Raw genomic sequence first — 27,563 nt, forward strand, 5'->3', positions numbered from 1 at the left:
CATCTGGTTGGCCTCTGGGGAGGGCTTTGTGCTGTGCTATAATGTGGTAGAAGGCATCCAGGATAGTAGGGCTCACAAGAGAGAGCCAACCTGGTTTTTATAAGAGACTCACTCTTGTGGTAAGTCGTTAACCCATGAATGCATCAGTGAATTAATGAGTTATCAGGCTCCTTGTGATCTAATCACCTCTTAAAGGCCTCACTTGTTAATACTGTTACAGTGGGAATTAAGTTTCAGCATGAGTTTCTGAGGGTGACAAACATTTAGACCATTGCAGGCCATCTGCAAGCTGGAGATGCGGGGAAGCTGATAGTGTGGCTCAGTTCAAGTTCAAAAGCCTCAGAACCAAAGGAACCTATAGTACAACTCTGTCTGAGGCTGAAGGCCAGAGAGCCTGGGGGGCCACTGGTGTGAGTCCTCAGTCCAAAGGCTGGAGGACCTAGAGTTCTGATGTCCAAAGGTAGGAGAAGAAAGGTGTCTTAGCTCTTGGAGAGAGAGCAAAGTCTCCTTTTCCCTGCTTTTTTTGTTCTGTTCTGGAACCCAGCCGATTAGATGCTGCCCCACCTACGTTGAGGGCAGATCTTCCCGCACAGGCTACCATCTGACACACCAGTCTCCTCTAGGAACACCTGTACAGACACACCCAGAAATAATGCTTTACCGACTATCTAGATGTCCCTTAATCCAGTTCAGACACCTGATATTAACCCCACAGTCAGGTTGAAGTACATTGTGGGATACTTTTGGGGAGCTACAGAAGTGCTCTTTAGTTTGCTATGTCTGTCCCTATCTGCTAAGTCCCCTTGACGTACAGTTTATCTCTGTGTGTGTGTGACATTAAGAACAACAGAGGTCATCTAGTTACCCAGCCTTGTAGTTTACAGGTGAGGGCAAGAAGTACAAATATTCCCAAGGTTTTACCTGTGCTTAGTTTTGGCCTCTCTGCTACAAACAAATACAAGAATGAATTGTCTGAAAATTTCAGTATTCATACACAATATAATCCTAAGTAGAAAATCCTTAATGAGTTTTGACTCCTTAGCTAGCATTTCAGAGATGATTTAGTTTTCATGCACTGTTTTAGTTCCTACCAAAATATTGGTTGATTTTTCTCCATATTAAAGTGTAAAAATAATTTAACAGCGGCAGAAGTTTAACAAACAAGGCATCATCAAGAAACAGTGGTTTTGAAATTATTGCCCATCATCTGAGCCTGTGCTTCAGTACCTTCATAGTTACATCATCTTTCTGAGTGTTTGTATGTAGCCAGTTATTTGTATATCTTGATTGTAAACACTGTGAAAAGTCATCTGCCTTCCTACCATTCCCCCTTCATGCTTCAACATCTGATAGAAGGTGATTTAAATCCTTTCACACAGACCCAGATGCTGATGTTGTCTCTTGACGACAGTCTTTTGAATTGAATACCACTCATAGGTTTTGAAAATGAGCCTCTAACCTTGATCCTAGTGCCTACAAGCAGTAAGCAGCCTAGTCAGATGGATGTGGCCATGGTCTTCTATTTCTTTCATCTACTTAACTTCTCTTTAAAAATTCATTATGCTAGTTCTGGCCGGGTGCGGTGCCTCACACCAGAAATCCCAGCACTTTGGGAGGCCGAGTCAGGCGGATCACGAGGTCTGGAGATCAAGACCATCCTGGCTAACACGATGAAACCCCATTTCTACTAAAAATACAAAAAATTAGCTGGGTGTGGTGGCACGTGCTGTAGTCCCAGCTACTCAGAATGCTAAGGCAGGAGAATTGCTGGAACCCTGGAGGCGGAGGTTGCAGTGAGCCGAGATCACACCACTGCACTCCAACCTGGGTGACAGAGCGAGACTCCATCTCAAAAAAAATTACTATTCCAGTTCTGAGCAGATCCCTGCAGTAGTCTGCTGTATATTAGATGTACCAATAGTTCCAGGTATACCCATTTGGAAATGCTAATAAATGTGATGTTACCACCAGCAGGATTCTGTGTCCCATTTAATTTTTGTTTTCAGGGTTTTTTTTGTTTGTTTTTTGTTTTGGAGACAGAGTCTTGCTCTGTTGCCCAGGCTGGAGTGCAGTGGTGCCATCTCAGTTCACTGCAACTTCCGCCTCTTGGGTTCAAGCAATTCTCTGCCTCAGCCTCCCAAGTAGCTGGGATTACAGGCGGTTGCCACCACGCCTGGCTAATTTTTGTATTTTTAGTAGAGATGGGGTTTCATCATCTTGGCCAGGCTGGTCTTGAACTCCTGACCTCGTGATCCACCTGCCTTGGCCTCCCAAAATGCTGGGATTACAGGCGTGCGCCACGGTTCCTGGGCATTCTTAGAGTCTTATGTTAAATAGGGTAGAGGCTTGAAATATTACAAGATATTTCCTATCTAATTTCATTTTTAAAATTTCATTTTGTTGTAAGCTGACAACTTATAATTGTATATATGTATGGAGTACAAAATGATGTATGATTCATTAATACAATGTAGAATAATTAAATCAAGCTAATTAACATGCCATCACCTCAATTACTTACCATTTTTTATGATGGCAACATTTGAAATTTACTCTCTTACCAATTTTGAAATGTACAATACACTGTTATTAACTATATTAATCATGTTGTGCAGTTGATCATTTAAAAAACCCAGTTATTCTTCTTTACTGAGATTTTGTACCCTTTGAGCATTAGCTCCCCATTCCCCCCACTGCCCAGCCTCTGTAACCACTTCTCTTCACTTCTGTGAGTTGGGTTGTTTGAGTCCACATGTAATAAGCACATGTGGTATTTGTCTTTCAATTCCTGGCTTATTTAACTTAGCATAATATTCTCCAGTTCAATTCATGTTGTTGCAGATGACAGGAGTCTTCTTTTTAAAGGCTGAATAGTAGTTTTATACACACACACACACACACACACACACACACACACACACACACACACACACACACACACACACACACACACACACACACATTTTCTGTCTCCATTCATTGTTGACAGGCACTGAGGTTGATTCCCTAACTTGTTTATTGTGAATAGTGCTGTGATAAACTTGGGAGTGCAGGCTTCTCTTTGACAAACTGATTTTAAATATCTTGGTAAATTCACAGAAGTGGGATTCCTGGATCTAATTTCATTTTAATTGAATTAAATTTAATTTCAGATATTTATCCACGAAGTTGGGTAACTATGACTGGTACAGAAAGCTTATCTTTAGTTTTGATTTGCCTGTGTAAATAAATACAGGTTGGGCATCTCTAATTTGAAAATCCATAACTTTTTGAGTGCTGACATGATGCAGTAAGTAGAAAATTCCGCATCTGACCTTTGTGACAGGCTGCATATATTATTAAAATGTTTTATATAATTACCCTCAGGCTATATGTATGAGGTTTATATGAAACAAAAATGAATTTTGTGTTTAGACTTGGGTCCCATCCCCAAGATATCTCATTATGTATACCCAAAGATTCCAAAATCTAGAAAATTCTGAAATCAGAAACACCTGTGGTCCCAGGTATTTTGGATAAGAGGTTACTCAGTCTGTATCTGGAGTTAGCTTTGATCTTTGAAGAATAGTGATCTTTGACCCCATTGTCTGTCCCTGCCCTTCTCCCTTGAAGTCAGGAATGATCAAAGCCATTATGACTGTGTCCCCAAGGTCTTAGCTAAGGTGACACGTCTAACAGTCATTGTCCTGTAAGTGGAGGTGGGCTCAACTGGCAGAGTTAATGCCTCTTTAAACTGGTTGGTGAGCGCACTTGAAGGGAGATAGTGATGTCTCTAGGAGACGGTATTCCCCCCTCTGTATGCTTAATTAGTGTCTGACTACCAATTAAAAGTTTTATGTATACATTTCTGAATTATACAGTAAACCTCTAATGTTCAGACAACTCTTAACCTTATTATCACCATGTTGTGGAAATGCATGAAAAGTTTCTTCAGAAAGTATCTTTTTAAGCCATACAGTATACACATGTTAGTCACTTCATCCCAAATTTCTGGAGAAACTTGGTTGGCTATATTGGCTTATAAAGTAAGAATTTTGATCTGATTTCACTTGGTTCTGAATCAAGAGCCCCCATGACTAAGCAGTTAAATATATGCAGGAGGTTACTCCTCTTCTCTCCAGCAGATTGTTTTGACTTGGCAAAGTTATTTATTTGCTAATATCCATCTTTGTACTCTGTTGAGGCTGTCTTTGGCCTTGATATCTCTGTCACATTTGATAACACAGAGGGACAGGAGTGGTCTGTTTTGGAGGCTTTGGGGACCTGATGATCCCTGCTGTGAGCTGGTGGCAGGTATAATCAGCTGGTGATCAGTGGGACAAAGAAGCTCTTTCCTCTGTATCGTAGGTGAATTTACAGTTGTTCTATCTGGCTTGCAGGCCACCTCTGTATGAAGGACTCTCTCTCTCTGCCCCAGTCCTATTGGTATTTATGAACTATCCAGATACCCCCTCGATTATTATTACTATCTTTTTGTTGTGGAAAAACATTGCCCTGAGGCTGATATTAAGACTGTTTCTGGGAAAGACTCAGGCTATTTAAGTTGATAAAACACTAAATTAATAATCATGAAAGATCTCTAGGAAAGGAAGTTTCCATCTCAACGTTAGACCCCGTGTCTGTGTTTGGGCAGACTGTGTTGTGTGTTGCTGATGACAACACAGTTGCCCTTCAACAGCAACTTTTTCTTGGTCTTGCCTGTTTCCATTGCCTTCCTTTTCCCCTAGTCTACCGCTTGTCAGTTATCTAGTTCTGAGTGTTTCATTTCAGTTATTTTAAATTTGTTAAATCTCAACACTATTGTCTGCTATTCAAAGATGTGTAGAAATCTTTGCTATTCTGCTCCCAAATAGCTACCATAAGGATCTTTTTTCTAAGCCCAGATTTGGGGAATGGATTTTGTCCTCTATTAATCTTCTTAAATCGACATATGTTCTTCATTTCAAGAGAAATCCAGCCAGGGTCCATAATTTAGCCCAGAAACAACTCCCCCTCCCCCTTTTTTTGCCCAGAGTCCCGAAACTTTATTGTTAAGCAGATTGGATGTGCTCCTGTTTAGTGGCTTAAAACATAGCAAGATGTCCACCTCTACAAAAAAATTGTAAAAATTAGCTGGGTGCCTGTGTTCCTACTTACTCAGGAGGCTGAGGCGGGAGGATCACTTGAGCCTGGGAGGTCGAGGCTGCAGTGAGCCATGTTGGTGCCATTGCACTCCAGCCTGGGTGACAGAGTGAGACCTTGTCTCTAAACAAACAAACAAACAAACAAACTGGTGAGAAGTTATTTACTTCCCAGTGGTCTCCTCTTACTATTCAGAAGTATACCCTAGGGTGCTTTCACACAGGAAGCTTCACTTCCCTCTTTATTCCGCATTCTATTTGAAATATATTATTTATAAACATTTTGACATTTATGCCATTGTTAAATTATATTGGTGGTAAAAAATGAGGCTTATTTGTTGAGAAATTCTTGACAAGCTTCTAGAATTGTTGGAAAAGTGAAGACATTTTCCTCTTAATTTGCTGTATGGCACTATTACTAACATAATTTTGAATCTTAGAAAAGCAAAAACTGTAAGTGACCTCTTTTCTCTCTATCTTGGCTGCTCTCTTTTTCTGTAAAACAATGATAGTAATATCTAACATTTATTGAGCTCATCCACTTGCTTTATATTAATTTATTTAATCCTCACAACCAAATAAGGTAGAAACTTGGTTTTCTCCCATTTTGTATATGAGAGCATTGAGGCTTGGAGAAGTTACTTACCCAAAGTCACATAGCTTAGTAAGTTGCAGAGCCAGGATTCAAACTTAGACAGTTTTGCTTGAATCACATGATCTCTAAATTGATGTCTGGCTTTAATTTTCTGTGATTTTGAACAAAATTCTTCAACTAGTGAGTAGTAGGAATTACATAATTACCTGTGTCTAACTTTCTAGCAATACTTTTGTGTCTGAGGTAGCTCTGGGAACGCTTACTCAGGGTGGGGATGCTCTCTTCTTCCCTCAGTATAGCAGTGGCCAGCTTCCACTGAAGGTGACATTTTAATTTGTAAACCTTTAGGATGGCACTGTTAGCCAGTGCCATTGCACAGATACAGAGAAAAAATTAGAGATTCTCCCACAGCATCATTTTATCTACTTGGTTTTGTTTGAGGAGGAAATCTAGATATAAACATGAAAGAATGGAAAGAGAGCATAGAAACAATTTTGTTCCATCCCTTCACTTTTCAGAGGGTTGGGGGACTCCACTCAGGTTGCAACTAGCGGTTGCAGACTGAACTGCAATCCTAGATTACCTAATTGTAATCTAGTACTGCTGAAACCACACACTGCCTCCCTTTATGGACTTTTCATTTTTAATTAAGTTACCGGCCTATTTAGAAAGGTTGTGGATATTACAGCTACTTAAATTTGTTTCAAATTGTTGTTTACTTCCAGTCTACCTTTGTGTGTTTTATCTGTGGAATTGATTGTGAAGTCTTTTCAGCACAATGCTGCCACTCCCTGGTTATTGCATAGTACTGCATTGGGGAATCCAATAGTTCCTTCACTGCCATTGTAAAGTATAATATTAGGAGTCATACATCTAGGTACAAATAAAGCAAAGCAGTTAATTTATTTGTGTGTGTAATCAGTAGGTATTCGTATGCCATAAGATAACATAGATATTGTACTTCAGAAGATCACCAGTATCCCTGGCTTGGTTCTGAAAAATAGACATTGTACAAATTTGAGTTACTGTATCTAAAAGGTATTTCTGTTGCCCTTCAGGTTTTCAGATGTCTTAAATGTGTTGCAGAAATACATAGATGGTAGATTTTAAAAGATTGTTGTTAGGAGTGCTAGTAGATCTGGACTCCTGTATGCTCAGTGAAGTAATACATTTCTGTGAGCACTGAAGCATGTATTAGTAGCTCAGTGACTAGAGATCACTATCATCCCTTGCAGGAAACCAAGTTCTGGTGAAGAAGTAACTCCCACACTTCTCGGCACAGTTCTTCAGATTTTTCTGTGAACTATTGGTTACAATCACCTACCAATAGAGGAAACAATATTCATTGAGCACCTACTCAGTTCTAGATGCTTTCTGTCTTTTCTATTCTTTCAGTAATTATTTTAGGTAGATTTCAGTATCTCCTTTTTACAGAAAAGGGAAGACTGGGAGAATCTCGGTAATGTGCCCTAAGTCACATACATGGGAAGTCATGGAATTGAGATTGGAGGGGGCCACAGGCCTTCCCATCTTCTTTCCAGTAGGCCATCTTCCCTACCCTGTAGTGCTTGAACCAGGTTTTATTTTTGCCATTCTGATTTTGTTTTCCTTAAAAAACAAAAGAAAATGAATTACTAGACCAGTGATTTCTCAACTAGGGACAATTTTGTCCCCACAGGGGAGATTTAGCAATGTTTAGAGACAGTTTTGGTTGTCAGAACTGGACGATGGGTGCTACTGGCAATTAGTGGTTAGAAGCCGGGGATGTCATTAAGCATCTAACAGTGCACAGGCAGATCCCCACAACAAAGAATCCTCTGGCCCAAATGTCAGTAGTGCTGAGGTTGAGCAAGTCCTTATTATAGACAGTGTATTTTAACTGAATGCATCCCCGAGCACTGCCAAATAGGTGCTGCTTCTTCCCCTGGTTTATATATATTTTTTCTATAATGAGTAATCTTATCCTGGTCCTGCTTTTTATTATCCTGCCTAGGGAAGAAACTAAGTTTTGTTGGAGACAAAATATAATTTTTCCTCTACCCCTCTTAAGTTCTTGACTAAATAATCCTTGTGCCAGAGAGCATATTTTGAGGTGATATATTCTGATCTCCTACACTTTCTAGCTGCTCTCCCATGTCCTGGCGATTTGTCCCTTGCTGCTTGTGTATTTGGTCAGCAATAGAGTTAGAAAACTCCAGTTGTCCTGTAAGCTCACTAAAGGCCAAACAGAGTCAGGACTCAGGTTCTTCTCCATATTTCCCCAGAATGGCTTCCTTGACACATGCAGATGGACTGTGGGGTCTGGATATGTTCAGTAGTTTGTCTATCTTTATGTCTTTCAATGAAAAAATTCATTGAAATCTCTCCCATTTTTTCTCAAGTCAGATGTTAGCACATCCGTAATCCCCTGCTGAAAGTAATTATTTCTCTAAACTGCTACATGTAACATTTAGTCTATTTATTTAACACACTGGTATGTCCTCTTTTTCCCATCTGAAGCATAAACAGTGTAGAAAGTTTTTTTTGCCATCAAAAATTTTAATATAAAGGCATAAAATGGATAAATATTAAAGAGTACTCATCATGTAGGATTATTCTATGTATAAAGTGTAATTAGACCAGTGATGATGCCGTATTTTTGTAGGCATGTGGATTTGGCACAGTTAAATGCAAAGAAAGAATCTTGGTATTTATGTTATTTACTTTGGTTTTTTGTTTTGTTTTGTTCTGTTTTTTGTTTTATTTATTTATTTATTTTTTTGAGCTGGAGTTTTGCTCTTGTTGCCCAGGCTGGAGTACAATGGCACGATTTTGGCTCACCGCAACTTCCGCCTCCCAGGTTCAAGCAATTCTCCTGCCTCAGCCTCCTGAGTAGCTGGGATTATAGGCGTGCCCCACCATACCCGGCTAATTTTTGTATTTACTTTGAAACAGCACATTTTCGGCCGGCGTGGTGGCTCATGCTTGAAATCCCAGCACACTGGGAGGCCGAGGCGGGTGGATGGATCACTTGAGGTCAGGAGTTCCCGACTAGTCTGGCCAACATTGTCAAAACATGTCTCTACTAAAAATACAAAAAATAGCTGGGCGTGGTGGCACACACCTATAATCCCAGCTACTTGGGAGGCTGAGGCAGGAGAATCGTTTGAACCTAGGAGGTGGAGGTTGCAGTGAGCCGAGATCACGCCACTGCACTCCAGCCTGGGCGACACAGTGAGGCTCCTTCTCAAAAAAAAAAAAAAGAAAAAGAAAAAGAAAAAAAAAAAAGAAATAACACATCTTCATATTTGAGTTCTGTTGAAACTTGTGGCAATTGTCATCTTTCTGATTCTTTAAATGGCTTTTAAGTGTTTTTTAGCAAAGGTTTTTTGGAACCTTCCTGGTGTTTTAGTGTTGGCTATATTTGTGACTTGCTCGTTAAAGCAGGAAGCATCTTCCTTCATTAATGAGGGCTCTTTTATCATCTTTTAGGATTTAGGCATCCCCTTTATAAACATGAGGCATTTCTTGAATTTTAGCTCTCATTCATTCCTGACCAACGGGCCTGTGATGAGAATGTAGAGGCTGCTGAAAGGCATGATACTGCATTCACCTTGGAGAAGCCTGTTAAGGCCGCACATGGGTTGGAAAAGTATTTTAGGAGGCCGCAGGGAACCTCAGTGCACTCCCTGTTGAGCTATTTCTTGACCAGCCACAGAGACGATCTTTTGCAAGCTGTAGCCCCATAACTTGTTAATGAAAGGGCAATATTTGATCCTTTATTCTCTGAACAAACTGGGAACAAAATTAACTTTTAGGGATAACATAGTGCAGTGTCCTACAAACATTTACAGGATCATTTATGTGATAATCATAAAATTCTTCATTATTCACAAATAATTATATACAAGATGTTCTATTATCTGGAGATTCGGAAATAAATGAGATGAGGTCTCTGGACTCATAGTACCTTCATCACCACCCATTCTTCGCTATATTCATTTGGCACTTAACAATAACTGTGGCTAAACAATGGAAGGAGAATCTAATTTAGTCTGGGTAATAGGCAAACCTTGGAGAAGAGATTATTTTGTGCCAGGCCTCGTGGGGTAAGTTCTTTCTAGCCTATTGCCCTTAATGAGCCTTGACAGTCAGCTAACACTGACTCTAAATATTTACCGAAATGATTAAAGATTAAAATAGAAGGATATATTAATATAGTATTGTATAGTTAATGTTAAATAAAAATGTAATTTTGAATGGATTAGTTAATCAACCTGGGGAGATAAACAGATTCAAGACTGGTCTCCTTTTGTTTCCTGAAATAAGCAGTTTAGAGGGGTAAGGTGAGAGGGATCTATTGATGGGTGTTTTTAAAAAATAAAATTTGACCTCATAACTGACTTATGTATTGTTGTGGTCCTAATGGTAATTGTGTCTCTACCTATCTACATGTCCACCCGTTTACAGGGGCTTTTGGTCATGGGTATGATATGCACTTGTGGCCACCTGAAATCCTGTTCCTAATGCTGTTAGATTTTCCTTTTCAGAGTAAGAGGGACCATCTCCTCATGAACGTCAAATGGTACTACCGTCAATCTGAGGTTCCAGATTCTGTGTATCAGCATTTGGTTCAGGATCGACATAATGAAAATGGTAAATATGTCCTTGTGGTTTGATTTGTGTGTTTCTTAGCTTTGGGCAAAGTTCTTTCCAAAGACATTCATTAAATGAAGATAACTTTTTGAAAAATGGATTTTGGAGTGTTGGTAGGCCTTATGCTTGATGATTCACATTGGCTACCAGTTAGTCACATGAGGTGGGTCTGTCCCTCTCTTTCCAGATGAGGAAACTGAGGTTGAGAGATGCTAAGGACGTTGCTGGGGCCATGCATCGTCTAAGTGGCAGTGCTGGCGCTGGCATCAAACTTTGCCTGGCCCTGATCCTGCTCCACTTTTCTCACAGTCAACAAACCAATGAAAAACAGCTTGGAAGAATGATGTTCTTCTTTTGTCTTTCTGGTTTTTTTTTTTTTCCTTCTTTGAAACTATAAAAAAACCTCTGTTAAAGCGTGTAAATTATAGTTCCTTGTTAAAAATATTCTTATCAATGTAAGCTGTGTGAGTTCACTCCATTTTGTAATATTTAGCAAGAAAAAATAAGATGGACAGGATCACTAAGTATTTTGGTAGTTGAAGGAGGTGCTAGGATAAGATAGTTGTTTTTCTTCTTTTTCCATTTGTGCTTAATCCATTTTGGCAAAATATAGGGTCTTACTAAGGGGTATAAAACATAGCCAAGAAGATACTTTGTTGACAAAAACTGTACATTCTGTTATTGTTATTCTTGCAATTTATGATTCCTTTTCTCTATTTTGCATACTTAATACTAACCAGGCCCGGTTATTTAGTGGGTGGTAAACGTGAAAGAAAAGTTTTACAAAATTTTTTTACTTGTTTTGGGGAAACTCAGTTTTAATGTCGTCTTAATTAATTTTTTGACAGACTCTGGAAGAGAACTTGTCATTACAGACCCAGTTATCAAGAACCGAGAGCTCTTCATTTCTGATTACGTTGACACTTACCATGCTGCTGCCCTTAGGTAAGTACTGGAGACGTGCTCTTCCATGTGAAGGAGGAGTCACTGAGTGCAGGAGGTGGAGAGTAATTTCTCCTGATCTTTTAGTAGTCACTGTATTAATCAGACTCCTCTTTTGGCCTCAGTGAACATTCCAGTGTCCGCTCTGGATTGTTGAGATTGCAGAGGTTCTCCATGTCTTCACTAATCTAGCTTTACCTCTCTCTCTCTCTCTCTCTCTTTTTTTTTGATAATTTACTTTTTAATGCTGTTTCTATATTATTGTATCTTCATTTCCTTGGAAATTATTATCCTGGTATTGTTTGCTGAAGTATGTGGGTGAAATGTTCCGATGGGCCAGGTGCAGTGGCTCACATCTGTAATCCTGGCATTTTGGGAAGCTGAGGTGGGAAAAAGTGTTCTGATGGTCTGCAGTTTACTTTCTAAACATTTAATTCCTGCCACTAGAAAAGACAGAGAAATGGATGAAGCAGATATGGCAGCGTGTAATTAATTGAGAACCCAGGCAAAGTTTATAGAGATTTTCATTGAACTATTCTTCCATTTTCTGTATGTCTGAAAAATTTCCTACTATACAGCTTCATTGGCAGGGGGAAGAGATGGGTAGAAAGATATTGAAGATTTCATTCTGAGGCAGAAGGTAACATTCCAGCCAGTCATAATGTCTTCAGGAATTATGTCAAAAAAATGACCATGACATTTGCATCTTTGGGTATTTTCTGTCTCTTTCAAAAAAAAGGATGCCCATAATGGCTCATTTTGTGTATGTGTGGCTGACTTTGTGCCTTTTAAGTGGTATAGGAAGTAAGACTACTGCTATTCTTAAAACCCTTTCCTCACTGGAAATAAAGTGGTGAAAGACTACTTTTTTTTTTTGTTAAGTAATGTAATATGGTTTTAACAAAATACTAGGATTTTGGTAGCTTTTATCTTCAAACTACAATGAGTTACAATAATTTCTCCATTCTGATGCTCAGATGGTATTCAGGAAAACCACCTGGAGTCTTTTTTGCAAAGCTACATAGCTAAAGTCAGTTATTTCAAGGTAAATTAGTAGCAACTTTAGGGCAGGCTTTGGCAAGCTTTTCGGGTCAGCTGATGTTTCACATGGTATCTGTTGCAGTGACTCAGCTCAGCCATTGTAGCATAAAAGTAATAGACAACATGGAAATAAATGAAGTGGCTGTGCTGCAATAAACCTTGATGGATATTGAAATTTGAGTTTCATTTAATTTTCATGTGTCAGGAAATATTCTTCTTTTGCTTTCTTTTTCAGCCATTTAAAAATGGAAAAACTCTTCTCTCAGGCCACAGGAAGCAGGCGGTGTGCCAGATACGGCTTTTCTGGCCATAGTTTGCCAACTCTGCTGTGGGGTATGGAATGGATGTAGTTAGGTTTGACTTCTTACAGGAATTTAGATGAATTTAGAGAGTTTCTCAGTGTTTTATAAACTTCATGTGAACTTCCACAAGCTTTGTGTGACTTTTAAGATTGGCTTTCCAAGCTTAAGCTCACTTGCTGAACAAAGGAAGTTAATGCAGGGTTGATTATATTGATGGAACAGTTAAATTGTTACCTGGGACCAGTGACTTAATCCTGGAATATTGTTAGCTGGGACCAGTGACTTAATCCTGGAATATTGTTACCTGGAACTGGTGACTTAACCCTGGAATATTGTTAGCTGGGACCGATGACTTAATCCTGGAATATTTCTTGTCTTTTTTTTTTTTTTTGAGACAGGATCTCGCTCTGTTGTCCAGCCTGGAGTGCAGTGGTGAGATTATGGCTCACTGCAGCCTCAAACTCCTGGGCTCAGGCAATCCTACCTCCCCAAGTAGCTGGGACTACAGGTGTGCACCACCACACCTGGCTAATTTTTGTATTTTTCATAGAGATGAGGTTTTACCATCTTGCCCAGGCTGGTCTTGAACTCCTAAACTTAAGCAATCCACCCACTTTGACTTCCCAAAGTGCTGGGATTACAAGTGTGAACCACCGCACTCAGCCAAATCCTGGAATACTTCTTACACTGGTTTGCATACTCTTTCTTTCCTGTTTCCGTCTTGTCTCACGGATTGAGGGAGAAGATTTTAATCGATTTAGAGTTTCAGTTGAACAAATATGTGAGATATGTAACTGTATTCAACATGTTTTGACATAAATGCTTAAAATCAACATATTTGAGTACTTATCATTGGTATTGAGATTTGTAGAATCTTTTTTTCTGAGACGGGGTGTTGCTCTGTCACCCAGGCTGGAGCTCAGTGGCTTGATCTTGGCTCACTTTACTGCAACCTCCGCCTCCTGGGTTCAAGTGATTCTCCTACCTCAGCCTCCCGAGTAGCTGGGACTACAGGCATGTACCACAATGCCCAGCTAATTTTTGTATTTTTAGTAGAGACAGGGTTTCACCATCTTGGCCAGGCTGGTCTTGAACTCCTGACCTCAAGCGATCACCCACCTCGGCCTCCCAAAGTGCTGGGATTACAGGCATGAGCCACCACGTCTGGCCCATTTTTATCTTTAGCATTTTTAGAAGAACAAGTTATCCTAAATAATTCCATCTGATTTCCATGAATTTACTGTAGCTAAGTTTACAATCAGATGTTTCTTGGAGATGTGTAAATGTGTAAGTCACTGTCCTTTCACTGGCCACCACAGCTGGAGTGCTACAGTGGTAATACTTTATCTTCTTTTCACTGGGTATATAATTAGAATCCTCATTAATTAGTTTTTTTTTTTCTCCTGTGGTGTTTTCTTTAAAGTGGTCATAAAAAGTGGTAGCTGCTTTATAAAACTTTTACCTTGAATTTGATTTTGTAAGTGTCAAATACAACATCCTTTTGTGACTTGGATTTTTTTCAAAGACATCAGATGACAGGTGGTTGTTTGGTCACTGAACAAGCTGGCCTAATGGTGCAGTGTCGCGTGAGTGTGTGGATGTGCTGATCTAGTGGTGCAGTGTCACGTGTGTGTGGACACACTGGCTTTGTGGTGCAGTGTCTCGTGCATGTGGACGCGCTGGCCTAATGGTGCGATTTTGCGTGTGTGTGTGGACGTGCTGGCCTAGTGGTGCAATTTTGCATGAGTGTGTAGACATGGCCTAGTAGTGTAGTGTCACGTGTGTGGACGCACTGGCTTAATGGTGCAGTGTCTCATATGCATGTGGACATGCTGGCCTAATGGTGCAATTTTGCACGCGTGTGTGGACGCACTGGCCTAGTGGTGTGTTGCACACGCATGTGTGGATGCACTGGCCTACTTGTGTGGTGTCACGTTTGTTTGTGGATGTACTGGCCTAGTGGTGCAGTGTTGCACACGTATATGTGGACACGCTGGCCTACTGGTGTGTCACGTGTGTGTGGACATGCTGGCCTAGTGGTGCAGTGTTGCGCACGTGTGTGTGGACGCGCTGGCCTACTGGTGTGGTGTCACGAGTGTTTGTGGACTTGCTGGCCTAGTGGTGTGGTGTCACGTGTGTGAACGCACTGGCCTAGTGGTGCAGTTTTGTGTGTGTGTGGACGTGCTGGCCCAGTGGTGCAGGGTCACACGTGTGTGTGGACGCGCTTCCCTAATGGTGCATAGTCGCGTTGCTGCCACTTAGTGATCCGGCCTCGCTCTTGGCAGCAGCGCTCACTGTGACAGAAGCTTTGCCTGTCCCATTACTCCCATAAAACAGAATGGGATGGCAGTGCCCCCAGCAGTCTCTGTTTATTCTCTTTCTCTTCACCAAGGTAGATTAGCTTAAAAAATGTTTGGGGTGTATTTGGTGGGGGATGGTTAAAGTTAAGCTTTACCTTTTTTTTTCCAATTTTCTTCTCATAGTTTATTCACAGAAAGAGTTTATTCTTTCTCCATAGTTATAAACCAGTACTACTAAAAATAAATTCAATTTTGAGAGAGACACAAATAAAATAGCTTGTAGGCACATGAAAAGGGATCAAACAAATGTAATGAAAAAAACCATGGGGAACAAAAAAGAAAAAAGAAAGACTGATCATGTTAGTGCTTAGCACCATTCTTCTTGAAGATCAAAGGGCTCAGTTGTGTGGTTTCATCCGGTCACAGTAACTCTGAGGGGGCTCTTGCCATTCCATTCACTCAGGAGGAAACTGATGTATAAGGTTTTCTTTCAAGCTGGTGCTAGAGTTGGGTTATAAAGGAGGAGAGAGAGCTTTATCCTTTAGCCATGGTGAATCAAAAGGAAAACAAAATGCCCTGTAGTTTCTTTGTAAATTGTGAGATTATAGCTTTTTCCTACCAGAGTTTCTTCCTATAAGAAAATCTGAGCCCTTCGCAGTTGCAGAAATGTGTGTTGAAATTCAGCATTACTGCATTGCTGTTAGCTTTGAATTCTTGACCTTAGCTATCCCTTATCTCTACCTTTCAAGGTAAGTTTCTACAGCTGCTGATCTTATTTCATCACACTTTATCCATAACCACCATAGAGTAAAGTTAGCATTTTGAATAGAGTATTTTTTGAGTTCTGTTTATTCCCAGGTAAGAATTTTTGGCTGGCATTGTGGTATAATAGACTGAAGTTAGAAGACTTGTGTTTGAGTCCTGGCTTTGCTGTAGCCTTGTGGCCAGTGTCACGTTTTTTAACGTTTGAGCTAACCTTTGACAAACTTGTTCAAGGTCACATGACTAATGACAGAATCCTGAACCAAACACACACATCTGGTTCCACATCCAGTACGGTAAGGAGTGTGAAAGTCCCTCAGAGCATCTCAGGCCCTAGTAACATGTGTAGTACACTCCATAGCTCATTGAATTTCTGCTGAGTTCTTAAAAGTGTAAGTGGAAGGAAAGAAAAAGTGAAATTAAGTGTAATTTTGTACTGAGTTAATGATGGTGTAATCACTCAGCATACACTTATTTTACTATTTCTCTGTGGCCTGTTGGCGGAGGAGGGATTAGATATTTAGATTCCTTCAGGTATATGGAGAAGAGTTCAGCTTAGGGAGCTATCTCAACACACTCCAAGAACGAGCAGATAAACTTGTAACTTGTAATTTGTTTTCTGTGCTACTTTTTCTCCCCTAAGGATAATGTTTTATTAATGATCCAAGGATCTGGAGTGATTGCTTTGTGATTGGACTGAGGACATGTGACCTGGGGAACATTCTTGGGTTTATTGTGTACTCGCATCAGTGCATTCTCCAGTATTGATTGTGGAGGGCAGCACAGGAGATCGTAAGTGTCTTGCCAGCTTGAGGACTGTTTTCCAGCTTTCTGATTACCTGCTTCCTATTTGGAGGAGTCACTTGGGGAAAGAAATATCCTACTGCAGGTCAGGTTATAGGCTGTCATTTTACCCAGGGGTTCCTATTACAGGAAGATGCTTTAGGATGAATTTTCTGGAAGACCAGGGCCAAGGAGCCCTAAATTAGCTGTTTGAGGCTTCCAGTCTGTTTCTTTTCATTATAAATTAATTTATCTCTCTACTTTGTTATGAGCAACTAGGTTCATGTATATGTTTAGGGCTTGAAACAGATTAGTTACATCTGTGGACAGTTTCCCAACCATTCCTTAAAACATTTAAAAATCCTTTAGTGGCCGGGCACGGTGGCTCACGCCTGTAATCCCAGCACTTTGGGAGGCCAAGGTGGGCAGATCACCTGAGGTCAGGAGTTCAAGACCAGCCTGGCCAACATGGCAAAACCCCGTCTCTACTAAAAATACAAAAAATTAGCCGAGTGTGGTGGCTGGTGCCTGTAGTCCCAGGTACTAGGGAGACTGAGGCAGGAGAATCGCTTTAACCTGGGAGGCGGAGGTTGCAGTGAGCCAAGATTGTGCCACTGCACTCCAGCCTGGGTAACAGAGTGAGACTCCGTCTCAAAAAAAACAAACAACAGCAACAACAACAAAAAAAACACCCTTTAGCTCCTGCAAGTTCTGTAAGGAGTTTCATGGTGTCTCAGAGCTCTTAGTTTTGCAGTTTAAGAATCCTTCTCTGGCTTTAATCTACAGTTGTTTTTATATGTGAAATAACTTTGACCTACAGCATTTTTATTGTTTTGTCTATACATGCTTAGTACTTCATTAGACATCATAACCTGTCAATTGCTTTATTTATTCATTCATCATTTAACACTTTATTTATCTACTAGTAGATGAAGGGCTCTATATTTGGTGATGGGAACCTACCCAGTAAGATATTCCGTCTGCCCTTGAGTACTTCATAGTATTTGAAAAACTTTCTTTTATTTGGAGCTATTTTTAGACACACAGCAAAGTTACAAGTACTCAGGTTCAATATATCCCTCCCCTAACCTCCCACAATGTGAACTTCTTCTACAACTATAGTACAGTTATCAGAACCAGGGAATTAACATTGATACAATAGCATTAGACTAAAGATTCTGTTTGATTTTCGACAATGTCCTCGTTGTTGTTCTAGGATCTTATATGGGATCCCAGATTGCATTTAATTATTTCTCCTTAGTCTCCTGCAGTGTGTAATGGTTCTCCAGTCTTTCCTTGCCATTCATGACCTTCCTTGGTATTGTAAATATTATTAATCAATTGTTTTGTCAAATGTCCCTCAATTTGGCTTTTCTGAAGTTAGGCATTTTGGGCAAGAACCACAGAAATTACATGTTTCTGAGTGCATCTTATCATGGGCTTCATGAGGTTGATAATGTCTAATTACTGGTGACATTGACCTTGTCCACTTGATGAATGTGGCTTCTGCCAGGTTTCTTCACTGTAAAGCAGCTTTTCCCCTGTACTTAATTAACCTGGGAGATACTTTGACACTCTGCAAATCATTTATCTCCTTAAATTTTCACCCAGTGATTTTAAGCACCTATCAGTGGATTTCACCTGTAAAAGTTACTTTTGTGAAGCCTGCCTATGGTGGTTTTTCATTTTTTTTTCTTTTCTTCTACACTTATTAATTGGAATTCCACTGTAGTAAAGAAATCTCCCTTTTATCCCATAAATCTATTTGAGTATTTACATCAGCATGAACTTACGGATATTTATTTTGTTTTGTTATAATTTATTATTTTTTGTTTTATTGCCCAGCTTTGGCCATTAGGAGCTACTTCAGATTGGCCCCTGCACTTTACCAGCAAACTTCTGTATTTTTTTGAGCACTTTCTTATTTCTAGCTCCACAAGATGTTCTCAGGCTCGTTTTTTATTTTCTAACTTCCAGCGCTGGAATTAGCCATTCTGTGAGGAACCCGGGTTCCCTTTAGTGGAGAGCAGTGTTTAGAAACCAAGATCTGGGTATTAGGCATGTGTGTTACTACTGGATATCATTGTTTCTAGATCCAGTTAGCAGGCAGAGCTAGGATGTATATGTATACCAGCCTGTGCCTATTAACTTCCCCTAACCCCAGACTTGTAAGGTTATATTAATTTCAATTCCAGTCCAACACTAGAAGATTTTATTTTATTTTTTTTTGAGACAGAGTCTTGCTCTGTTGCCCAGGCTGGAGTGCAGTGCTGTGATCTCAGCTCACTGCAACCTCTGCCTCCTGGGTTCATGCAATTCTCTGCTTCAGCCTCCCGAGTGGCTGAGATTATAGGCACCCACCCCCACACCTGGCCAATTTTTTTGTATTTTTAGTAGAGATGGGGTTTCACCATCTTGGCCAGGTTGGTCTTGAGCTCCTGACCTCCTGATCCACCCGCCTCAGCCTCCCAAAGTGCTGGGATTACAGGCGTGAGCCACTGGGCCTGGCCTGAAGATTTTATTCTTCACTTTCCGTTATTTATAACTACTTTCTCCAACACAGAAGAAACTCAGTTCTCATTGTCTAAAATATACTTACTTGTTTTTGTTTAATTCTCAAATGCATACAACTTAGTTTCAGAATTTGTAACCCACGTCTTGGTGAGAAACCCGTTTATTGACTCTTTTTGTCTTCGGTCTTATAGTGCAAGATACTGCTTTTCCTCTTACTTAGGTCAGTTCTGTTCTTTCTTACCTCCTTATGTGCATTTGTTTATTTGTAATACATTTAGGTTCATTTGTTGCTGTTTACATCCTATTTTTGGTTTCTCCTTGTTGACCTGGACTGTTTATTTTATGGGTGTGTGAGAGCATGTGGACTATTGCTGTGGTTCTAAGAGTCGGGGTTATAAGAAGATACTCTTCAACCCTGCCGCCATGTTCCCATCCTCTACTTCTTTCCCTCTCGCTCCCACCTTGCTGCTCTAGGTAACTGATCATTTTACTTGCTGGATCATCCTTCCAGCATTTTCTTTTCACAAATCAGCAGATTCATGCCTCTTTTCTTAAAACCCCGTCTTTCTTATATGAAGGGTAGAATACTGTAGATGGTCTTTTGTACTTTGCTCTTTTCACTTGATGACAGTATATTGTGGGAATTGCTCCTATCAGTTCATAGAGGACTTTCTCATTCTCTTTTACTTCCTTATGTTGATATACTGTAGTTGATATAACTGCTCTCTTGTGCATGAGCATTTAGGTTGTTCCTAGGATTTTGCAATTACAAATGATGCTGCAATGAATATCTTTGTGCATATATATTTTCTTATCATTGGGAACTTCAGGGTGCATTTATAATAGTGGGATTGCTGGGTTGAAAGGTTTATGCCTATGCAGTTTGTTACATATTACCAAATTTCCCTTCAGCTGGCATGTGCCAATTTGTGTTCCTTCTGATAAGTATGAAGCAGCCTGTTTTCCTAATAGAATGTTTTGTCTTTTTAAATTTTTACAAGTCTGATAGGTGAGAAGTGTTATCTCCATGTTTTTATTTTATTTCACTAACAATGAGTTTGAACATTTTTTCATATGTTTGAAGGATATTTTTGTCTCTTTTTTGTAAATTGTCTCTTTATGTATTTTCTATTGGGTTTTCTTTTTGTTTTACTTTTAAAAAGTGCTTTATACGACCGTGGTACATGGCAATTGTTGCAAATATTTTTCTCCCACTTTTGTCAGTTTTCACTTAATTTTATTTGTTGTATTTTTTATTGTGTAAAATGTATTTTTATCTAATCAAATTTATCAGTCTTTTATTGCCTCTGGATTTTGAGTCATAGTTAGAAAGCCTTTCCCTACACCATATTTAAAAAATAATGCTACCCGGTTGTTCTAGGATTACTTATTAAAATACCTATGTTGATTGTAGTGGTTTGAGATGTCACCATTGTCATGTCTTGCTTTCCATATGTATTTTGTACTTGCTTTTTTGTTTTGTTGTTCTATTGTCTATGTGTCAGCACTACACTCTTAATTACAGAGGCTTTATAGTATGTTTTAATATATGTTCCCCTCTTTTTTAGTTATTTGTTTTTCCATGTGAAGCTTAATATTTTGTTTTATTTTTTTTTAAAAAAAGCTTGTTGGTATTTGTACTGGGATTGTATTGGATTTATTAATTAATCTGTGGAGAAATGCCAGTTTGAGTTTTCCTATCTAAGAACATGGATGTTTTACCATTGTTCACATCCCCTTTTTTGTCTTTCAGGAGTGTTTAAAAATCTTCCTTGTTACAGATTTTGTACAGTTTTGGACTTTTTCCCCCTAAACTAATAATCTTAACTTTTTTTGTTTTTTTTTTTTTGTTTTGAGACGAAGTCTTGCTCTGTCGCCCATCCTTGTAGTGGCGCCATCTTGGCTCACTGCAGCCTCTGCTTCCCAGGTTCAAACGATTCTCCTGCCTCAGCCTCCGAAGTAGCTGGCATTACAGATGCCCACCACCATGCACAGCTAATCTTTGTATTTTTAGTAGAGACAAGGTTTCACTATGTTGGCCAGGCTGGTCTTGAACTCCTGACCTCTTGTGATCTGCCCACCTCGACCTCCCAAAGTGCTGGGATTACAGGTGTAAGCCACCACACCTGGCCTACAGACATACTTTGAACTCTATCCTGTAATAATAAAGAATACACGTTGATTTGTGTATCTTGCCACCTTCTCAAAAATTGGTCATATATTAGATCACAGAAAAAAAATCATTCCGATTAAAATGCAATAAAATTGTAGTTTACTAAGAAAAACAAAGAACAGAAGACCCTTTCACCTGGAAATTTAAAACTTCCTGTTAAGCAACTCCTGGGCAAAAGGGGAAGTACAAACTAAAATTATATATATATATATATATTTATTTATTTTTATTTTTATTTATTTATTTTTGTCCAGGCATGGTGGCCCACATCTGTAGTCCCAACATTTTGAGAGGCCAAGCTGGGCAGGTTGCTTGAGCCCAGGAGTCTGAGACCAGCCTGGGCAGTATGGTGAAACCCTAGCTCTACAAAAAATTGTTGGGTGTGGTGGCGCGCGCACCTGTAGTCCCAGCTACCGGGAAGGCTGAGCTGGAAGAATCACGTGAGCCTGGGAAGTTGAGTCTTCAGTGAGCTGAGATCAAACCACTGCACTTCAGCCCAAGTGACAGAGGGAGACCCTATCTCAAAAAAAAAAAAAAAAAAAAAAGACCGGGCATGGTAGCTTGCACCTGTAATCCCAGCACTTTGGGAGGCTGAGGCAGGCAGATCACGAGGTCAGGAGATCGAGACAATCCTGGCTAACACAGTGAAACCTCGTCTCTACTAAAAATACAAAAAGTTAGCCGGGTGTGGTGGCACGCGTCTGTAATCCCAGCTACTCGGGAGGCTGAAGCAGGAGAATTGCTTGAACCCGGGAGGCGGAGGTTGCAGTGAGTCGAGATCACGCCATTGCACTCCAGTCTGGGTGTCAGAGTGAGACTCTGTCTCAAAAAAAAAAAAAAAAAAAGAGAGAATTTTTTATTAATAATTTATTTTTTATTAATAATTTTTTATTCTTAAGACTCCATCTTAATAATGATAATAATAGCTTTCAACAGATTTGCTACTGTAAACATTCTGTGTGTGCTCATGCACGTTGTCCTGAGTCTTTGGGGTTTGCGCATGCCTGGGGATACAGGAAGACCTTCCCAGTTACTGGTAATTTTAAGGGAGTGAATTTCTAGGCCACAGTTTTCATTTGTATTGTCTCCTTACATAAGAGGGGCTCTCTTGTCTCTTCTTCATCCTTTTCATATAGCCACCTCCTCTTGGTAGCCAGAAGACCCTTCGGATGATGCCCCAGGTGTAAAACTCCCTGGGGCCCGCCCCACTCGGAAGGATTACTGAAATGAGTCATTTCCGGGACGCCTTTTTTACTGTTGAATGAAAGGATGCTAATACATGGGGCTTCCCTGTCTTTAGTCTTATTTCTATTAACAGTGAAGCATTGCTTTAGATACAGAGTATACAGGACTTTAGGAGGCTCTGGAACTGGTTATTTCAGCAAGGTGGATGTGATGGCAATTTTCTCTTAACGGTCCCTCCTCATCTATTCTGTAAACAATGTCAAATAATGTCCTACTTTTGACAGAGATCATGGTGAGAAGAGTGCTCTGATAAAAAACACTGAATACTTAAAATCATACCCATACTTCTGCACACATATACACACATTTTTAAAGGTAAACACTGTTCATCACGAGGTGATTTGTAAAATACTTCAAATGGGTGCCACCCAGTCAGAGCCAATCCTGGTGGCCTTACCTGGTTATGGAAACCCTTTCTTCAGCTCTGCTCAATACTCAGTGTTTGAGGGCTGGCTAACTGGCAAGATTATGAATCATTACCATATGGCTACAGCTATATGGTAATGATTCTCATTGTTTTACTTTCCTCTAGTAGTTTTTTAATATACAGTACAATGTAGATTATAAGTGTACATTTTCAGAAATGTGTTTGACCCTAAACAAGACCTGGCATATTCCCCTCATCTCAGGAAGTTCCCTCAAGATCCTTCCCTCTCAAAACTTCCCACCCAAAATCACCAACTGTTCAGGTTTCTCTCACTATAAATTATTTTTTCCTCTTCTAAAGCTCATATAAGTGGAATCATGCAGTGTATACTGTTTTTGTGTCTGGCTTCTTATACTCAACATTTAATTTTTGAGATTTGTCCATGGTATTTTATGTATCACTAGATCTTTGTATTTGTGTAGTATTTTATTGTACATATATACAATTTGTTTATTTACCTGTTGCTGCACATTTGGGTTGTTTCTAGGCTATTATGAATAAACCTTTCATGAATAACAGCAACAATAAAAATGTACAAAGAAGGAAATAATAAAGATAAAAACAAATTTGGGAGGAAGAAAACTTAGATGTAGTTAACCAAATTCTTTTTGTTTTTTAAAAGTTTAATACCTTGTTTAAAAAATACATTATGACCAGCTGGGATTTATTCCAGGAATGCAAGGTTGGTTCAGGTTTTCACTCTATTGATAGCATATATCAAACTATTAAATCTAAAGGAGGAAATCAATCAATTATTTCCAATACTATGATTATGGTTTGATTGTCTATAAAGCTAGTGTCATATTTAATAGGAACACATGAGAGACATTTCCACTGACATCAGGAACTAGCCAAGGATGTTCACTCTTTCCACATTGTATTAGAGGTACAGTGCAATTAGAAGCATAAGAAAGGATAAAAAAGTGAAATGTTTAAATGTCAGTACCTTTCATATATACAAACAGAATCAAATAGAGAAAGGGCTTGATGTTAGAGAAAAATCCCATTTACGACAACTTCATAATCATTTATCAGATGAAATGCTTCTATTCCTATTGCTTTTGGCTTTCTGTAAGCCAGTAGTTTCACCCCTCACAGGAGACATTTGGCAAGTCTTGAGACATTTTTTGTTGTGAGGAAGAAATGTGTATGGGTGCTACTAGGTAGAGGCCAAGGATGCTCTTAAATATCCTGCAATGTACAGGACAGCCTCTGACAATAAATAATTATTTAGTACAGACTGTCATTAGTGCCAAGATTGATAAACCCTGCCCTAAACATACCTGATTTCTAGTGGTTGTGTTTAGAGTTAAGGGTTTTCTTTACCTTTAATTGATACATTAATTACTCCAGTTTAAGAGTGAAATAACGAACAGTAATAAAAGAAGAATCAATTTCCTTTAGTAATGTACAATAATAGGAATAACTTACTTTACATAGCATTGTGTAGTAGAGTTTTGTAGGCTTTGTCTTTATAAGTGCAGTAGGTGTTATCTCTATTTTACTGCTAAAGGAACCTATTTCTTCTGGCTTTCGGGGATTAAATCACCTTGTATGGATGGGTGGTTTCAAAGTGAGCTAGTTGTTCATTTGTAAAAAAGATCATACCTGCCTTTTCTTTCCCAGAAGCTTATTTTAGTTCTAGTTAAATACTAGAAGAGGCAGTTCTGGGCCTGGGAAGTTGATGCTTAGTCTGTATTTTTCCTTGAATTGGATCTTACTATCTACAAATAGTAGGTATGAATACTATAGCACTTCTAATAGAGCTTTCTGCTGTGATGGAAAAGTCTTATAAATCTGTGTTGTTCACTATGGTAGCTAGTAGCCATATGTAGCTATTTAGATTTACATAAGATCAAATAATTTATTTGTTAAGATCAAATAAAATTTTAAATTCAGTTCTCAGTTGTATCAGTGTTGTTTGAAGTGCTCAGTAACCCTGGAATACTTTCTATTCTGTAGCTTCTATTCTATAGAACTATGGATACTTTCTAATCTATAGTTCCCAAAGGGACTTTATATCAACAGCATTGTTATTTAATTTAAAAAATGGAGATGGGGGCTGGGTGCAGTGGTTCACACCTATAATCCCAGTGCTTTGGGAGGCCAGGGCAGGAGGATCACTTGAAGCCAGGAGTTTGAGACCAGCCTGGGCAACCCAGTGAGACTCCTATCTACAAAGAATTTTAAAATTAACCAGGTGTGGTGAGATGGGGTCTCAACTAATGTTGCCCAAGTTTGTCTTGAATTCCTGGCCTCAAATAATCCTCCTGCTGTAGCCTCCCAAAGTGCTGGGATTACAGGTGTGAAGCCACTGTGCCTGGCTGACCCTGCTTTGGTTACAGGTACTTAAGCCCTTAAGGTAAAGAAGAACCTTGCTTTTTAATTTCTTGGTAGGAAGTGAATGAATGAACCCATGCTGATAACCCCTCAGCCAGCTTCTCTTCGTAACACTGTGGCCATTAGCTGGTGTGTATGTTGTTACCGTGCATACTCATGGAGTTCTTATCACAACAGATAGCCTGCTCAAGCAGTGGGAGGCCACGTCCTGGAAGTATGCTGCACGGCTTTTGATATGAAATGGGAACTTTTGGTCCTCCATTTCCATCTAACCTCACTGTAGCCTTTGGCTTCCACTTGACATTAAAGTGACCGGGAGGGAGTTAGAGTTCTTAAGCCTCCCCTGCCTCTTTGGGAATCCTGGAGTCAGTGTATGTGTGCGTGTGTGTGTTTGGGTTTGGAAGTTAGGCCTCACCACGTGATATAATGCTTCTGGCATTTACGTTGATACTTGGTGCATGGAAACATTGCTTAAGCCGTTTTGGAGTAAGTATTGTAGAGTTTTCAACTACAGGTTGGTTTAACTTTAGGTGGTAGATGAACCTGAAAACTTTACTCCACTTTATTTTAGTATTTCTATGGGAAAGTGATTTCTAACTTTATAGCCATTTAAAGTTACCCCAAAATTTGAAAACTCCTTGTATATTGGGGCCCATGTTTATACAAAAAAGTTAAAATTTCTCTAGGTTTTAATTTCCAAGTAACTTTATTTGTTGCACATTACAGGAGAAGAAAAATGTTTATTGGCCAGAAGCTGTATTCCAAAGACATGTCAAATATTACACATTTTAGCTTTAAACAGTTAAACTTTCTGCCTATCATAATATAGTAGGAAGAAAGGCTCATTTTTTTTTATGATTTAGAAAGGCTTTAGACTGAGTTTTTCTTATATTCACAGTGGCTTTAATTTTTCTCCATTTCTACTTTGTTTAATATTCTTTCTCATAGTCCTGTCTCCAGTTTATCTTTGTTGTTTTAATTAATTTTACTTTATTAGTAAAATGGTGATATAAAAGCTGTCAGATTACACAGGTGTACAGTGAAGCAGTCATGAAACAGCTGAATAGGTGAAATAAAGTGTGGTGTTTGTAGCTGATTCTCCACGCACATGGACTTAGTTCAGTGCTTCCTCCACCCTTCCCCCTCCAGTTTTGGTTAGCAAAAGCAGTTGAGGGTATTACTAATTATTTTTTTCTCTTTTTCCCAGAGGGAAGTGTAACATCTCCCATTTTTCTGACATATTTGCTGCTAGAGAGTTTAAAGCCCGAGTGGATTCATTTTTCTACATATTAGGATATAACCCTGAGACAAGGTAAGTGAGTCACTTGTGTCCATTCATTGAGAACTCTTTTCCTTTTCTCATTTGTGTGTGTGTGTATGTGTGTGTGTGTGTAGTTTATGCTTCTGGACATACACTAGTAACATACTTAAAAAAAATGACTCCAGAGTCCTTCAGTAAACTTCTTTGGGAGGAGTTGTAATTAATGTCTTTGACATCTAAAGTGGCTTTTTGTTTGCTCTTTACTTTTATTCAGAAAAAGAAAAATCAGAAAATTTGGGTTGAAAGAAGGTGGGATAAAGATATACTTTTAGTTGATCTGTATTTTGAATTAAGTATTAAGAATTGGTAGATTATTTCCCTGATTCACATTCTGTCAAGCCTTCCATAATACCATATTGAAAAAGACTAAGTAATTTTGGAAAGTTTGTTGGTTACTCATTTGTTTTGTTCACTCTTGGTAATAAAACTCCAGGAACACACACTGAAATATCTTTAGTAAGACTACTAGTATGAGTCAGACACATCAAGTTCTCAAAACATCTTGGTAAGATCTATGTAACAGTTTGAATTACTATTTTTTTAAAATGAGAAGCAATAGGGTCAGAGTAATTTAACAATTTTTATGTCTGTCATAGATGCTACTTTAATGTAGCACGTGGAAGAATTTTTATGAGTGTATATATTCATACTTGCCCTGTATTGATCATGTGACTGCATATTTTATTAAGGATTTTAAAAACAGGATGTTAGCCACTGATCAAGTAATATATGCTCTGGACACCCAAGACATGTTTATACATGTGAAGATTTAGAAGGAAATAAAACATCCACGGCCAGGTGCAGTGGCTCATGCCTGTAATCCTAGAACCTTAGGAGGCCACAGTGGGAGGATTGCTTGAGCGCTTGAGCCCAGGAGTTTGAGACCAGCCTAGCTAGGCAAAATGGTGAGACCTCTTCTCTCAACAAAATATAAAATAAAAATTAACTGGATGTGGTGGGCTGCACCTGTGGTCCCAGGTACTCAGGAAGCTGAGGCAGGAGGATTGCTTGAGCCTGGGAAGTCAAGGCTGTAGTGAGCTGCGCTGGCACCACTGCACTCCAG

At 39.3% G+C, this 27,563-nt stretch overlaps 1 protein-coding gene across 7 annotated transcripts in view; it reads left to right on the forward strand.

Moving 5' to 3' along the window:
• RERE (arginine-glutamic acid dipeptide repeats) overlaps window positions 1–27,563 on the forward strand; it is a 461,116-nt gene that overhangs the window by 249,278 nt on the left and 184,275 nt on the right. For all 7 annotated transcript variants that reach the window (XM_031006017.3, XM_031006032.3, XM_055383731.2 and 4 more), the window contains 3 exons: window positions 10,245–10,350; window positions 11,199–11,295; window positions 26,387–26,491. In XM_031006017.3, coding sequence (XP_030861877.3) covers window positions 10,245–10,350; window positions 11,199–11,295; window positions 26,387–26,491 — 308 coding nt within the window. The remainder of the gene's footprint in view (window positions 1–10,244; window positions 10,351–11,198; window positions 11,296–26,386; window positions 26,492–27,563) is intronic.

Source organism: Gorilla gorilla, chromosome 1 (genome assembly GCF_029281585.2).
Source record: "Gorilla gorilla gorilla isolate KB3781 chromosome 1, NHGRI_mGorGor1-v2.1_pri, whole genome shotgun sequence".
Lineage (NCBI taxonomy): Eukaryota > Metazoa > Chordata > Mammalia > Primates > Hominidae > Gorilla > Gorilla gorilla.